Here is a 17,121-nt window from a genome sequence, read left to right as displayed (position 1 = left end):
TGCAGATGCTCACTTTACCGAGTTGGACTTCCTCAGGGCTAAGTTCGAGCTGAACGTACCCTCTCTCCTGAGACCACGTGACCGGGGGATTGAAGAGGCAAAGAAGAAGGACATCATCAAAAATCTATGTCCTTTTATGCCCCCAAACAGGAGGGCTTTCTGGTGTTCACTGCCTGTGAGCAATGTTGTGGAGGATGATGAGTAAGAACACCATGAAACAACAAGAAGAGGATTCCAAGTTCATTTGCTTGTACATGATTTATTATCTCTTATTCCAATTCCATGCATTTTAAATTTGTACATGATTTGTTATATCTTTCCATTCCATTATTAATTAAATTATTAATTTTACTCATTAGAAATATGCTTATTTATTCATATAATTAAGTCACCTATCTGCAGTCAACCTGTTAGTTTTGCTGCACACCAATTGAAGATATTCTTTACCGCTATGGAGGTATGTGTCATGTCTAATGTATTAAAAATGCCATCAGAATACAACCAAAGCACAGGATAGCAATAAGTACATGGCTATAAGTCATTGTAAATCATCCAAAATAAATGCCATGATCACTAGATTTTATACAGGTGTTACTATAATGATTTTGTAAATGGTGATCAGCAACCAAATATTGATAAAGTGGAAGTTACTGCCTTTTGCCTTGGCATGATTTCTCACTTTTTGCAGACAATACAAAGGCAGAGTACAGTAACTTCAAAATAGGGATGAAAAGTCAAGTTTGAGCTCAAGATTTTTTTATGTTGATAAATTTCATTACTAAAACATCTAATTGCCAGATTTCCAGTGTCCTACCTATAATACATTTGGCTGGACAACTAAAAACTTTAAAGTCATTTTTCTCAGTTCCACACTCTAGCGAGTTAAGGTCTTTTGCCTTTGTAGGGCAGTATAGAGATAACACATCATATAATGCACATTCATTCATATATTGGACTGTAGGTTGGCATTTCGACTACACTAATGTAACATTGACTAAAGCCATAGAGGTTCATGTTAAACAGAGGTACCTTGCGGAACAGGGCCATGATCCTGTCACGATTATTGTAGTAGCTGGAGTTGACCCATATCACACGGATAAGGTTGAGGATGTGAGCAAGTTTGGGTGGTATCTCATGAGGTTTGAGCTGAGCTAGCTCCTCACAAGGCTCTTTCAGTAGGGACAGGAAGGAAATGTTCGACTGGGCCTGTGAAGTACTATCCTAGTGGAGAATAAAACAAAATTCAAATTCAGCATTGATTTTAGAGTCATTAAATTCTGTTTCACAAATTCACCTTCATAGAATTCTGTGGTACAGGTAACTTGGACAACTTAATTGATAGAAGTTAGATAATACACGGTAGAGATATTAGAAATTAAGGTGGCGTGATGCCGAAAAATTGTCATACAGTAGGATTGAGGTAAGCGCCATACTTGTGTTGTGATTGACAAGATTAGATAAACAAGCTCCTCCCAAACTTTTATTTAAAACTACATTTAACACTACCTAAACCAGGTCAAGTAAAAAAACATTTTTCATTACCCCTATTTAACTCATCTTGAGTTTGGGAACATAGTTCAGTGACAACTGAGGAGGCTTAAAAGGATAGTTCATCCAAAAATGAGAATTCTGCCATCACTTATTCACTCTCATGTCATTTCAAACCTGTATGACTTACTTTCTTCTGTGGAACACAAAATGAGGGATTTCTTTCTTCTGTGGAACACAAAATGAGAAATTTCTCATATCAAAAGATTTTTGCAGTGGATGTGATGGCACTTTTAAGCTACAAAAAGGACACAAAAGTAACAAAAGTAGTCCACATGATTTGAGCATCATATTACAAGTCTTCTGAAGGCATAAGATTTAGGTGAGAAACAAACCTAAATTTAAGTCATTATTCTGTGAAAATGTTGTTAAAGTCGCATGGACAGCGTTTATGACACATTTGTACTCTTTTTGAAACTTGAAAGCAGAGTCACCATCAACTGCCATTGTACTGAAATGAACGACTGGAACATTTCTCAATTTCTCCTTCTGCATTCCAGAAAAAAAAGTCATGGTTTTGGAACAACATCATAGTTAGTTAAAGGAATGTTCTGGGTTCAATACAAGTTAAGCTCAATTGAAAGCATTTGTGGCATAATGTTGATTACAACAAAAATGTATTTTGACTTGTTTCTCCTTTTCTTTAAAAAAAAAAAAAAGAAGCAAAAATCAAGGTTACAGTGAGGCACTTACAATGGAAGTGACTGGGGCCAATTTTTTAATGTTAAAATACTCACTTTTTCAAAAGTATAGCCACAACACAAAGGATATCCATGTAAACAATTTTAGTGTGATAAAATCACTTACAAACCTTTTCTGTGTAAAGGTATAGCCAATTTTACAACTTCGTTACCATGAAGATGTAATGTCAACAAACACTAAAACCCAAACTGACTGTAAAAATTACCATATAAACAACTTAAATTACACAAGTTTTAACAGATGAATTAATGTAATTACTTTTATAAAATTATAAGCTTCACATCTGTTTAAACCCGCCAAAAATTGGCCAAGTTAACTTTCATTGACCCCATTCACAACCACTGTAAGGGCCTCACTTTAACCTCGATTTTTTTCTTTTTTTAAGAGGAGGGACAAGTCGAAATACATTTTTGTGTTAATCAACATTATGCTACAAATTCTGTCGATTGAGCTTAACTTGTATTGAACCCAGAACATTCCTTTAATGATGAGAGAATTTTCATTTTTAAGTGAACCAATTCTTTAACATGACTTACCCAAGCAGGATATGCTCGTGGATCAACATCCTGTTGGTCTTAGAACAACATTCTGATCAACCAATCAGATTTTAGGTTTAGGGTAAGGTGTAAGACTAGAGTAATGGGCTTCAACAAAAGGTTGCTTTTTATCAACCTATAATTTCCCTCTGGTTTTAGGGGTAGGCTAGGGCTATGATTGTTTGATAGAGTACGTTGATCAAGGAACACATCCTACTTGGCTAAATCACTTTAAACTGAAAGACACTTTTTAAAACAGTGTTTTGCTGGCTGTTATGGAGCAGTGATCAAGCAATATAGCGGAGTATACAACTTCACTATTACAAGCAAAGTTGGGAGGGATATTTTTAAGATGCAATCCGTTACAAATACTGATTCCTTAGTATAAAATGTAATGAGTAACGTAATGCGATTACCAAAATAAGAAAGTAATGTAATCAGATTAATTTTGGATTACATCAAGGTTACATTGGTAAATAAAGTCAAGAGAAAAGAAATATGATCTTGACGACTTTTAAGCCTTCTGGATGCAAATAAAACATGTTAGAACAATGTAATGATTGATGCAGCTATATATAAAAAACATGAAAAACAGGGACACTGCCTCCTAAATAGGAAAACAGAATATGTTCAAAGTCAGAACAACACAGTATTTTTAAACAAAGCCGATTAGTCCTCTATCTGCTCTAGAAAATGGCTTATTTTCTCATCAAGCAAGCACAATGAGAACAGATGATCTGAATTATGTCTTGGTTAGCGTTTATCATTATTTGACAGGATATACCTCAGATTCAAAAACACGGCAGTCTAAATCTGCCATGTATTGCAGTTAGCATGTAGATTAATTGGCACCATTCATTAAATTCCAACTGCAATAGGCAATCTTCATCTTCCTTATTATTTTAATGCAGTGCCTCCAGTGTCTTTCCTATGCTTGCTCATGATCCACAGTCAAACATCACCAGCTAATGTTTATGGGTGATTATATGTTTGTTTAAAGAGGATATTAATGAGAAAAAAAAAAGAAAAAAAAAATTATAGTTTTAAAGAATAGATCGAAGTAGATTTAGTTTGTCTTTAATTACTTTTCAGTTAATTTGGTATTTATGTGTACAATTTGGATTGTTTTTAATGAAAATAAATGCTGTCACTATTACTGTTGTCGATACATCACGAAAGAATTTCAAAGAACAACTTTAGAGTTACAACTGAAGTGATAGTGAAGTTGCAACAGCAGGCGTCCCCATCCCGTGTACAGGAATACGGGGGTGGGGGGGGTCATTTCTTCACCTTAATATGGAAAATGTTCCTTCCTGCTCTAGCGTCAATGATGAGCAAATTGCATGACAATACTGGCAGCTATTCCTGCTTCCACAAAGCGATCAACGGACGCTTGGACGGTGAAACTATCAGGGAACACATAACTAATTTTAGCTAATCTAGCTATTGTGATTTTCATGTGGGTCTTACCTTCAAATGCTTATTTAAATTACATGTCGGGTCCTTGGATAATAACAGCATTCAAAGCTGGAAGGCATGAACTGCACTGAAAAATAATGTTTATTTTCTCCTTTGAAGAGACAAGAATGTCGAAATTTCCACAAAAATAATACATTTTCAACAGTGGCAATTGCGATGAAACAGCCCTTTTAATGGTTTGACTTTGCCTCTAGATAACATTGGTGATGTGAGAAAGATGTTATTTGCACATGCGAAAGTTAGTGGTGCTTCTGTCTCATGTGAGTCACAAAAGAGAGAACGAAGAGATATCTAGCACATCTGATAATATTTGTATCACTCTAGAGTAAGATCATCTTGATTATGTAACGCCATTACAAAAATTCCGTTACTCCCCAAGCCTGATTACATGCATCCAATGGGTGCCACAGAAGGTCAAATAAACCTGATGTTTAATTATTTCACTGTGATCGCATTGATTTTCACAGGCTTTGGAGACTGTATGAAATGAAGGATGGCAGTTGCTGCAGCCCTGCCATTTTGCACTGTATGATTGGAGGCATAAAAATCAGGAAAAATAAAATTGTTCTTCACGCTGATGCAGGACCAGCTTCCTCTGTCTAAACCCCAATCTCAAGTCATTATAAGAACAACCATAAAACTGGTTTAAAATCAGTGTTGAAGGGCAATGAGGGTGTGACACTGAGCGCTGAAGTAGAGCTGACAGACATGCTCTGTCTCCCGTTTAAATGAGAAGCCGGGCCAACTTGTAATAGCCGAGCCTGAATGTGATACAGCCTCATTTCCGAGGGGTGAGGAGAAGCCATTCAGAAGCTGCATATAAATCATCAACAGCCAGAGAATGTTCTTGTTGAGCCCTTTACCTTATGGCTCAATTCCTGCCATGTAGCCCCGCACATATTTTCACACACCCGTGCACACGCGCACACACACACACACACACACACACACACACACACACGCTATACCTGGATCTGCTTGGCTAGTTTACAGAATGCTGGGACATAGTTAGACTTCGAGAGCTGCAGAATCGCCTGTAAATGACAGACTCCTGGTTTCTGCAGCTGCTGACTGATGCTGGCAAGATCAGCACAGCGGCTCTTCCAGAAGGAGATCTCCTCCAGAGGGCCTGAGCTGTCTTCCATCTCTCCCATCTCCTGAGAATTCAACACTGCTTTTATTTGACGCGTCCAGTGGATCATCACCACTGAGTGAGAGAGAGAAAAAGAGAATTTGGATTTGAGAGGAGCTGTATTCTGTTTAAAGGTGCTGGAACAATTTTTCTTTTTTTATGGAATGGTATGCAGGAAATTTTCCTACTCCCTGAAAAATATCACTGAAATAAGTATCTGAACGCCACATTAAGATTCATACCAGTTGTCAGTGCAGGGCGCTATTTTGCTACTGTTGTTTTTGACCCTGAAAAGACACACTGCTACTCTTCTGCTCTGTGTCGGTTTTAACAGCACAATGGTACCTTTGGAGGGCGGGGTAATGGAAAGAGGGGGCGTATCTAATTCATTAGCTCAGTCTCATGGAAGTTCTAGAATGGCTAAAATCACCTATAGTACCATTAAACATGCCTGATGATTAGGTCTGAATGGAAGTTGTGCCCACTGCCCACACAATTTCACAGAAATTTGTGCAGATTTCCATAGAATTTAAACCATAATTTACAAAGTTCTACACACCCCGCGCTGCTTTTGAGTACTTTCATTAAAATATTTTGCTTAACTTGGTAATTCTTTTAGCTACCAATAAGAGCATAGTACTGTAGTTTAAATGTTTTTACCATAATTAAAAACATTCATAATTTTACAGACCCCCCCACCACAATCAGAGCATAAAATGTGAAAAAATGCACAGATTTTGTGTGGGCCTACTGGATAAACCAGCTCAGCCTCTGTAACAGGAGTTGTTTAAAGTCAACATGAAACAGCAAAGCGTAATTTGCTTCTGTAATGTGACATATTTCAGAGTGAAACTACAGGGTGGGACATAAACTGTTTCCATCGGGATTTGAATCATGACAATGGATGTTCCATACCACAATGGGCCAGAACTGAATGAGAGTTTGCATTGAGAAGACTACTCTCTGAAACATCACTGACACTCATGTTTAAAGCAGTTGTTTGACAGGGACATGGAGGCTAAAGGTCAAGTTCATCCCTGAGCGCCTCTGAACCAATCTTTACACTTCTTTTTCAAATCTTTTTTTTTTTTTTGCTATTATTGCCTTAACCTTTATTACATAAACTTTGACAGTAACACTTTACAATAAGGTTCATAAAATTGTTCATTGTTAGTTCATAGTGCATTAACTAATGCTAACATATACAACTTTTGATTTAAATGTATTAATAAATGTTAAAATTAACGTTAAACCAATATTAATAAATGCTGTAGAAGTATTGCTCATTGTTAGTACGTGTTAACTAATTTTAACAAATGGAACCTTATTGTAAAGTCTTCCCACTTTGACCATCATTAAATTACTGGAAACTAGCATTGGGAATTGGGCATGCCAAACTGGGGAGAAAAGGGATGTGTATTACAAAAGTAAATAGGGTAATTTTTTATTTAATGTTGACTTTAACACAGCGGAAATAAAAACGCTTGGAGGACAAACAGTCCTCTGCTCTGCTGCCTGCTGTAAAAAAAAAAAAAAAAATCTTGAGTGGGGTATCCATCAAACTGTGCCCTGAACTTTTTTTTTAGTATTATTTAGCTTCTAAAACACCTTTTTCTCCAGAATCAAAGAGCCCCCAGTATGTCCCTTTAACCCTGGACCCCTCCCCGACCACCAAATTTAATAAAGACTCCTTTAACTGTCTTAGAGCAGCAGTGTTGAATTGAATTAGACCTTTATTTTTGCCCTTCAGCTGTGGTTACTGTATAAATTACGCTCACGGGCTTGAGCCTCGTACGGTCATGGTAGATGTAATTTCCTGCATACGCACTGTTCACACTGTTCATTCTTCACAGTTCACCCCATCAGAAATTATTCAAGCCCTAGCACACCCATTTACACACAAGCACACAGGCATACACACAAACATGACCAGAATCTTACTCTCCAGTCTGTAGACTAGCTCCTTGTTCTTGACGGCCATCTTTGGGCTGTACTGCAAAGCCTCCAGAGGAATGTACAGCGCTGTGCTGCCCAGCAGTTTAAATCTGCTGTCTGGGGTAGGGGGGAGAGAGCAATATTTGGACACCAGTAAACCGATCAGTAAGGGCATAACCACCTTCCCCATTAACAAGTACAGACAGCACATCATCAAATACATAACACTTTTATTTCTTAAACTAGACTTTTAGCATGCAAAATTACTTTGGATCTTGCAATGAACTATGATCTCACAATCTAGGGCTTCTATTTTCAATAAATAACAAATAGTATTATTTTCAAAATGCTCAAATTTACCATCTACTCCACTTACCGGCAGCAATAAAAACATGCAGCTTTGAAACATGTATTCTTTGTATTGAGCTACAGTAAGAGGTCAATCTGTGACATTTTGATATTTTATTGGTCACACATCTACTCATCTTACAAAACTTGAATTTTGCAGAATGCTAAATTTCTTCACATGAGTTTGCGTTTCTGGTGTCCAACATTGGGATGCGTACATATGGGAGGGAATCTAGACTAAAGTCTAGAGTGACAGCACCTTCACTTCTGTGGACAGCAAATCTGGCCCACATTACAGTGCTTCACATGCTGGTGAAAGTAATCAACATGAAAGCATAAAAGGGAAACGCAATAAAAGTTCACTGCATCTCTTATGTGCTTGTGTGGCATGTGTGAGTCATCAGAAATGGTTACACTCCTGCTTTTCTTTTGCTTTGGTGCTTTTCCCAGCATTGCTCCTTCGATGCTGGACATCAAAACAGTGCTTACTGCAACCAATTTAACAGCCTTTAAAGAGTGAAAGGCAGACAAAAAGATAAATGGAGATCCATCAAATAAAACTGTTGAACAGAAAAGTCTGATAGAAGGAGAGGGATGAGAGAGAGACTGAGGGTACGTTTACACGAAAACGATGTACTAAAATGGAAAAGTTTTTCCTTTGCGTTTTTGAAAAGTTTCACGTACAGATGACAACGTTGTCAAAACGATCCCCGTTCACACGGATCTGCGGAAATGACTAAAAACGCTGTATTATGCATGCCAGGCCAGTAGTTGGCGATGTCACTTTGTAAAGAAACACTACGTGCCTGCGCACATAAGCATTCTTCCACAGAGTGGTGAATACAAACAATGAAGATGGCGAAAGCATAGAACAATTTTATCTGGACAGACGATGAGGTTGCTTTATTACTACAAGTGACCCTGGACTATAAAGCATGCCACCTTTTTAAGGACTCCAACTGGTGATGTCATGTTGGTCTGTTCGCCCTGGAGGTAAGGACGAAGTTCTCGAAGTTCATGCCTATACGTAATATGCATGCGCATGACGTCATCGTTTTCACAAATTTGCGTTTTTGTATGTTTACACAGAGCCGATAATGGCATCTTTTTCAAAAACCTGCACTTTGAAACCCATTTTAAAGAGTAGCATAAAAAGATTTGTTTTTAGTTGAAAACGTTGTCATGTAAACGGCCCCTGAGATACAAAACTAAGTGCATAGTGTATCGAGAGATGAAAAGAATAAAAGGAAAAAGGCCAGTGTGTACGATTGAGACAAACTGCTTCGTTCTATGATGGCAGTTGTGAGCCAGAGAAAGAGAGAGAGCAGGACTGGACGCTGAGTGAAGAAACACAATGACAGCATTCGATTGGCCTTTACAGGGAGAACAAAGACAAGCAAATGGGATACACCAGAGGGAAAATAATGAGACATCAAGAAACACAGTGGCAAGTGAATGAGTCAGCTTGCTGAGAAGAGAAACATTTATGTGTATGTGTGTGTGTGTTTGATCCAGTAGAGGTCTTTTGGTTTAGTGTATGAGTAGGTTTACAGTGTCTGTTTACACAGATCAATCCCAAATTCTTTAACTCTGGTAAATAAGAGCAATGAATTGACCCTTTGCTAAACTCCACCCCCCTTGGTTACCATTTCTCGCTCTGACAAGCTTTGCAGGACTTCCCATTGGATTGAATGTTGTTGTTGGATTGAATGAATGCTGTTTTTGGCAAAATATTCTCATAAACCGAATTGATGATATTCTTCTGTGGGCTGGAATGAAGAGTGACATTTTAAAGCACATTTATCTGATGCATTTTTGTATAAATTATACAGTCATTTGATTGAAAACTGTGGAGACTGTGAATCAGAATTGAGGCAAACGATTAGCACAGTAACTTGAAAAGAGAAAGCATCATTTGATCACGATCATACACCTGATAACATTAGATCAAGTGAACAGAACTGCACATAACATCTCATAATACTCACTATGATACTCTGAACACTTTATTTACTATAGCCTTGTGACGAGGAGGAGGGCGGGGCTGGACCGTGACTATGCACATCCGTTCCCCAATCGGACTAATCAGCCGAGGAGAGGGATAAGGCCGAGCCGGATGCAGCAGTTCTGGAGAGAGAGAACCATACGCAGCTGCCATGTGTGTATTTGTGTTTGTGTCTTTTTGTTTAAATAACATTTTACTTTAACTGTTCAGCCGGTTCCCACCTCCTTTTCCATTCTAATCCTGTTACGTTGGTGCCAAAGCCCGGGAAGGAGGAAGGATGCACTGTCGTGGAGTCCCTGCCACTGCCATCCGCCCAATGGAGCAGCCGCTGGGAGACGGAGGAGTCGCTGCCGGCCGCCTGAATGCAGAGGAACAGCCGCCGTCCGCGAGGGGAGGAAGGGCTCACTGCCGCCTGCCTGGAGCTGTGGAGCCGCTGCCAGGGGCGGAGGGGCTCGCTACCAACCAGAACGTGGATGGGCGTTCCATCTGCCAGGGATCGGAAGGCTGGCTCCGGTCCGCCTGGGAAGGAGCGGCTGTCATCCGCCAAAGGATGGAGGAGTGGTTGAGGACCAGGCGACGGCGTGTCTGGGAACCGGCGAGCAATTTTTTTTTTCTCTCTCTCCTCTCTCACTGCTTTGCCCTCTCCTCTCCTCTTCTTGGCAGGCACAGCCAGAAGGGCAATGCCAACACCCTCCCACCAGAGAGGAGGGGGGGGATGTACATCATGCCGAGGGTTCCCCGGCCTGAGGCAAAGGAGGGAGGAGTGTGACGAGGAGGGTGGGGCTGGGCCGTGACTAGCCCCAATCGGGCTAATCAGCCGAGGAGAGGGATAAGGCAGAGCCGGATGCGGCAGTTCGGGAGAGAGAGCCACATGCTGTGTGTATTTGTGTTTGTGTCTTTTTAAATTAAATATTACTTTGACTGTTCAGCCAGTTCCCGCCTCCTCCTTGCCCATATTAACCCTGTTACACGCCTCTACTAAGACCTGAATCAATACATAAATTAATTAACGTTAAGTTATTAGCCAAGTTATTTAACTTGGAAAATTGTTGTGTCCTTGCTGATGTTATACATACTTAATTGGAAATGAGGGCTTACAGTTTAATTCTTAGCATGTTCTTCTCAATTTGTTCAAAGATTTTTTTCTCTAGGAACCTCGTGACACTATTACAAGATACCCAGAAACATTTAATTTTTTCATAAAATTCGGCATAAAACTACTTAAACATTACTCCCGTAGACTCTCGTAGGAAAAAAGCAAGGTCTTGTCAGAGAAACGGTGGAAGGCAACAGTTGCTAAGATAGGACTGGTCAGAAAAGCTTTTAAGGCGGGACTTAGTAAAGAGTCAACTGCCAAGGCTTTTACTCATGGAGTAAGAATTCACCTAACTTTTATTATTATTTTTGAATACCACATGGCTGAAATCAATACCTGGGGCACTCCCTCATTACTTTCATTTTAAAGCTAAAAGATCTCGAATACACCACTTAAACAGCTGCATACATCAGCAGCAGCTACTGAACATTTGTGACTTCACTGTGATTGTTTGGCTGAATTAAAACATATCCAAAGCAACTCTGCAGCACAGTATTTGAATCGGCTGCCATGTTGTTCCATACATCTTCATGGCCTTGAAATGTAATTTTTGGCCTCCAGGCCTAATGCCTTAAACAAGACCTACAGAATGATGCACTAAAAGAGGAGAAGAAAGAGAACCAGAGGCAAATTGTAAAAATTGCCAAAAGGCTTTCTGATTACCTCGGAGCACTGCAGTAGTGCCTTTCCACAGTAAAGAAGGGCCTGTGATTGGTCACTGTGTTATTTCTGTTTAGTCAGATTCGTGCTGTTCAGGGTGATGTGGGTGTGCTGATTGGACTGATGAGCATAATAATTGAACCATCACGGTGCTCCAATGTGCCAGGTGATTACCTCTGAATGGCTGACTGTGGAGGGAGCTAGTTCTAAGTGCACAGTGCAAAAGCACTGATCCTGGATCAGCTATGCTTTCTAAGTTAATGGAGAATGAGATAATACAATGCAGCAGTCTGATCCCAGGTCAGTAAAGCTTGCATGAAAATCGGCTCGTCTAATGTGAAAGAAACATATGAGAGCCAGACCTCCGGTTGAAATATTAATGAAAGGAAGGATCAATAACCTGAATGTGAATTGAAATAGAAAGCAATAGAAAATGTCAGTGTACTGCTGTGAGTATGTATGTAAAGAAAGAAGCACCTGGGCTGCCCGCTGTACTTTTAAGAGGGTTGATTTCGAAATGTAATTGATAACGATTTTTGAAAGAGTTTAAGATGTTAATCAAAGCCTGGATGTAAACAGTTCCATACAAGATTTTGCAAACAGCTTTGACCCAGGTCTTGGCTTCAAAATATTTTATTTTTTTTTCTTCACCTGAACACTTTTAGCTATTTCTAAGCCTCATCAGAAGAGTTATTTATGCTTGATGCTTCAATAAATTTATGTAATGTTGTGCCAACTAGGGCTGCATGATACACTGAAAAACGAAGCTGGTGTCTTCTTGAGTTGTTACCTAGTTACAGTGGTAAACAGCTGCCGCTTGAACTCATGTTGATGACTTAATCTGACCGCAGTTCGGACCCAAATAAAATGATGTGAACAGAGGCCAGCAGGGGCAGGGGGAGGTACCGAACTTCGGGTTCGGTCCTAGCAATCGAACCAAGTGTGAAAGCACCCTTAGAAACAGCATCTTCCTCTGGGCAAGGTCCTGCATGCTTTCTGCTGTATAATGTGCGTGAGAGGAATTTCCATTTCACAAATCAGCTTGTCCTAATTTTATAATTATTTATTATTTTATAATGTAATATTTTTGTTTTTTTAAAGTCAATGTGAAACTATCTGCAATTTATATTGTTAATCAGAGGTTTATAGCATAGCATATTGCCATTGTATTATTCAACAAGTTTATCACATACTACATTTTTCCTCCATATTGTGCAGCCCTAGTGCCAACTGTGAAAATGTAATAGAGAACAAATGACATGTACAGAGGATATTACTGGTATGTTGTTTTCTGGTGGGTGGGAGGGGGGGCACACTAGATGGCACTGTAAGAAGCTGACATTACCTGTAAGGTTGGTGAGGAATCGGTGCATGTGTTCAGAATAGTTGTTCTTGGTGCTCTCTGGCCAGGCGGTGCTGATGGTGACCTGAGGGGCGTGAACCCCATGCATCAGCCTGAGGAGACCCTCTATGGCCCCTCCCCTCACAGAACCAAACTGCACCAAGCTCTTAAAATTCTCCTCTGTGATTATACTCTCCTCCGCACGGATGAAGTAGGACATCTGCTCCACCACCTGGGGGGTGGGGGTCAAAAGATTGAGAGAGAGAAGTGAAGAATAGAAGAGAAAAGATGGATAGATGGAGAAGGGAAGATGGTGGCAATTCATATTTTAGAGTGCTAATGAATCACCAGAGGTCGTCACACACAGTTTAACAGTGAGTTCTTTGGTATCCTGGCAAGTCACTAGATTCACTGGAAATGAACATTGCATGAAAAATAAATCCATTCAGAAAGCTCTGCATGCTTCTTCATTAAATTGAAGCTCAGAATATCATTATAAAAACAAGCACGCTGAACCCATGAATAATCTTTAGAGTCTTTACGAGACTGTGACACAAAAGGCTCTGATTAGGATGCTAAATGTCACTTCTCAAAATAGAGCTGCGGCATACCTTTGCTGGCATGGCATAGTCCATGCGTAGGCCGGTGAAAGGGTCACGGTAGACAATGAGAAGCCTGACGGAAGGGTCTGAGATGAATTTATCCAAGGCTCGCTCATTTTCATCCGTCCATGACTCCTTTGATATACCACTCAATGCTAAGTGGTTTTTAAATGCATCTCTCTGGTGGAAAATAATTTTATAAATAAACTACAATACGAAAATGTCAGCCTATATAACCAAATAATGCACTGGTAGAATATATTTATACTCCATTAAACCCCTACTACATTTTATTATTTACTATTAAACCTTAATTTAACTAGGTTGGTCCCACTGATATTTCAGTCTCTTTTACCAGAGAGACCTGGCCAAGAAAGGCAACAACCAGATTACAATACATAAAAGCAAAATTAAACATGAGTAAGAAAGAAAGATACAATCATTTATAATAATTATAATCAAATAATTGTTATTTTAGTTAACAAAAAAAAATCCTTACACAATACACAATTGTCATAAAAACTCCAGGTTCATGGTAATGTTTTTGTGTCATATTCCTGAACATGCAGGCCAATGTGATCAAGCTTTGCTCATAGCGCTCATGAACATGCAATGGACATCATGCTTCTGATCAAAGGACTTCAGAAGACTTGGAATATGATCTATGAGGACTATTGTTATTATATTTAATAAGGATGAGATATTCATTAAAACATTTGGGAGTGGAACGATATGAGGGTGAATAAATTGTCACCAAATTTTATTTGTGTTATTCCTTTAAAAGCACTGTTGCCATGGGGCAGTGCATATGCTATGAGGATGCAAGCTGATTTCAATTAAGCCACAGACAGGTCAAACTGGATGAAACATGATATGGCGTAACATTAAATTATATGGCGAGGCAGTATTTTGCATGTCAAACCGTATGAAAAAACAACCACTCTCTCAAGAAACTCTCAGAAGTTGTGTGGCATTCCTCCTCAAATTAATAATTAGGCTTATCTCTGTGATAAAAGCGTCACATTCCCGCGGTAAAAATATTGATATTTGTCTCGAGGGCTAATGTCTGCAAATGTGCATTACTGTAACAAATGTGTCATTACAACCAGCTCACCAGCTGCTTTTTCTACAGGGTCTCCCAGCAGGGGCGGGCATGCTGAGCCACTGCATGTAAATGCCATTGCCTTTTTTTCAGCCAGAGGGCTGTAATTAATTCTATTAACCTCATTGATGAAAGGACAGAGATGCTGTAAGTTCACAGGCCTGCACTGCCCACTCACCCCTTTTCTCAGTCATTTTTTCCTCCCCTGCTATTTCTATCAGCCATCATTTGTGACCTGAGGATACCCATCTCGATTAAGCCAAAGACTTCTTCATGTGTATGCATGAGCCAGCAACAGAGATTACAGTTCAACAATATGCTTCTCTTCTTCTGCTATTTTCATGACCAATTGGTGGGATATAGAGTTATTTCCTGCACTAGCTTGTTTCCGTCCGCTGGATTTGTGTGATCGATGAGTTCTAAAATGTGCACAGGGCCCAAACAAGACCTTTGAGCCCACAGTGCATGTGGAGAGTGAATTAAATATTCAGTCACATCATTAGACGAACTCAATATTGCCAATATGAAAGCACTGATTAGTAACCCAGGACTGCATGCGCGCGACTCAAGAGAGGGAAAATTATAAATTGCAGATTATAATCAGATAAGAATCCCAATCATTGTGAGGTGATTTATCAGTGTCTGTGCCTAAAGGCTTGTAATTTAGCATGTATGAGTGAATTACCAGCCATTTGGTGTAGGAGTGTACATCCTCTGGAGTGGCTGAGATGGGCACGTTTGAGACAGACTTCTCATGAATCTCTTCAACTGAAAAATCCATACATACAAACACAAAAAGCAAGGAATAACTCAAACAACTGATATACTGAATTTCAAATTAGAAAACATTGTGCTCCACAGTTCAGGTCGAGATGATCTCTGTGATTCTGTGGTAAGAACAAATGCATCAAAACTATGGTTCTGCATCAAGCTTTGTTTTATGCAGTGCTTAAAGGGATAGTTCACCCAAAAATGAAAATTCTCTCATCATTTACTCACCCCCATCCCAGATATGTATGACTTTCTTCTGCAGAACACAAACGAAGATTTTTTTAGAATATCTGAGCTCTGTAGGTCCACACAATGCAAGTGAATGGTGACTAAAACTTTGAAGCTCCAAAAAGGAGATATAGTCAGCATAAAAGTAATCCATAAAGCTCCAGTGGTTTAATTAATGTCTTCTGAAGTGATCCAGTTGGTTTTGTGTGAGAACAGAGAAAAATATAACTCCTTTTTTACTGTACATCTTGACAGAAGTTTCCTTGGCGATCATAAAATCAAACTCGATTACACTTCATATAGCGCCATCTAGCACTCTGTGCATGCATCAAGCACTAGGAAGTGTAATCGAGCTTGAAACCATGATCGTGCCCTAGAGATTACAATGTCAAGATGTACAGTTAAAAAGGAGTTATATTTTGGTCTGTTCTCACACAAAACCAACTGGATCACTTCAGAAGACATTGATTAAAACACTGGAGTCTTATGGATTATGTTTATGCTGACTTCAACTCCTTTTTTGGAGCTTTTGGAGTTTTGGTCAACATTCACTTGCAGTTTATGGACCTACAGGGCTGAGGTATTCTTCTAAAAATCTTTGTGTTCAGCAGAAGAAAGACATACATATCTGGGATGGCATGAGAGTGAGTAAATGACGAGATGAACTTTCTCTTTAAAATCACTAAGAAAATACATATACAATGAATGACAATTAGAAGTGCAAATGTCCAAAAATATACAACGGTCTCATACGCAGAGGAATTTGGTTCTCATTTACTAATCTATTTGAGAGCCCTTTTCTACTGGAAACCCCACCCCTAGCTCCTAACACTTATGGGCTTTTTACACATATGTATTGTGTGTATACATATATACTGTATGTGTGTGTGTGTGTATATATATATATATATAATAAATAAAAATCTGGAAATATTTCCATTCACAATGCATAAATACAGTTATGCTGGGGAAGAAATATGCTGTTTCTGTGTATGGAAATGCAACAACATTACCAGCCGGTTTTATGTGTGTGCGCACAGTAGCGTCTTTTAAAAAAGGAAAATGTGTGTGAGTGCCATCTCATCCAGTAGTAACAGAACCCTCTTTATACAGTTTTCACTGTTTTATAACAATGTCCAAGGATATTGCTATGCAGAGACTTTTGACTCATTTTAAATACATAATGATGACCAGTGCATCATTCAGTAAAATGTAAATAACTGAAAGATCAGAAATCTGGTGGGAGGCAAGCACTAACACCACAAAGGAGCTTGTTTCTCTTTCATACTGTACCTGCAACTTCTGTCACTTCCACAAAGAAGTCACTGGGGGCCAGTGTGGAGGATGTGCGTTTGCTCTTGGAGTGACCTGAAATGGACTGCTTGGACATGCTGGAAAATGAACGGGGTGTGCGGGGGGTCTCTGGGTCAGCCATCCTAAAACAATCGATACTTCTACTGGTACAATAACCCTTCAATAAGAGAGTAAGACAAGACAATAAAACTTGCTATGCCATATAACAGTCATTAAATAATTACATACTACATTTTTAGATGTTTTTGCTGAGACAAGCATCACTAATATTATTGCTCATCCTAAGAATAATAACAAACCCTAACCTGAGTATAAAATATT

General features: G+C 39.2%; 1 protein-coding gene across 1 annotated transcript in view; it reads right to left on the bottom strand.

Annotated features, from left to right (window-relative positions):
- dnah2 (dynein, axonemal, heavy chain 2) overlaps window positions 1-16,921 on the bottom strand; it is a 299,507-nt gene extending 282,586 nt beyond the window's left edge. The window contains exons 1-7 of the mRNA XM_051722679.1: window positions 16,780-16,921; window positions 15,173-15,249; window positions 13,395-13,565; window positions 12,787-13,015; window positions 7,339-7,449; window positions 5,234-5,472; window positions 1,030-1,221 (exon numbers count right to left, since the gene is read on the bottom strand). Coding sequence (XP_051578639.1) covers window positions 1,030-1,221; window positions 5,234-5,472; window positions 7,339-7,449; window positions 12,787-13,015; window positions 13,395-13,565; window positions 15,173-15,249; window positions 16,780-16,921 — 1,161 coding nt within the window. The remainder of the gene's footprint in view (window positions 1-1,029; window positions 1,222-5,233; window positions 5,473-7,338; window positions 7,450-12,786; window positions 13,016-13,394; window positions 13,566-15,172; window positions 15,250-16,779) is intronic.
- Between the last annotated feature and the right edge of the window lie 200 nt (window positions 16,922-17,121).

Source organism: Myxocyprinus asiaticus, chromosome 2 (genome assembly GCF_019703515.2).
Source record: "Myxocyprinus asiaticus isolate MX2 ecotype Aquarium Trade chromosome 2, UBuf_Myxa_2, whole genome shotgun sequence".
NCBI lineage: Eukaryota > Metazoa > Chordata > Actinopteri > Cypriniformes > Catostomidae > Myxocyprinus > Myxocyprinus asiaticus.
Note: the sequence above shows the minus strand (reverse complement) of the source record. Positions and strands in the feature narration are given on the sequence as shown.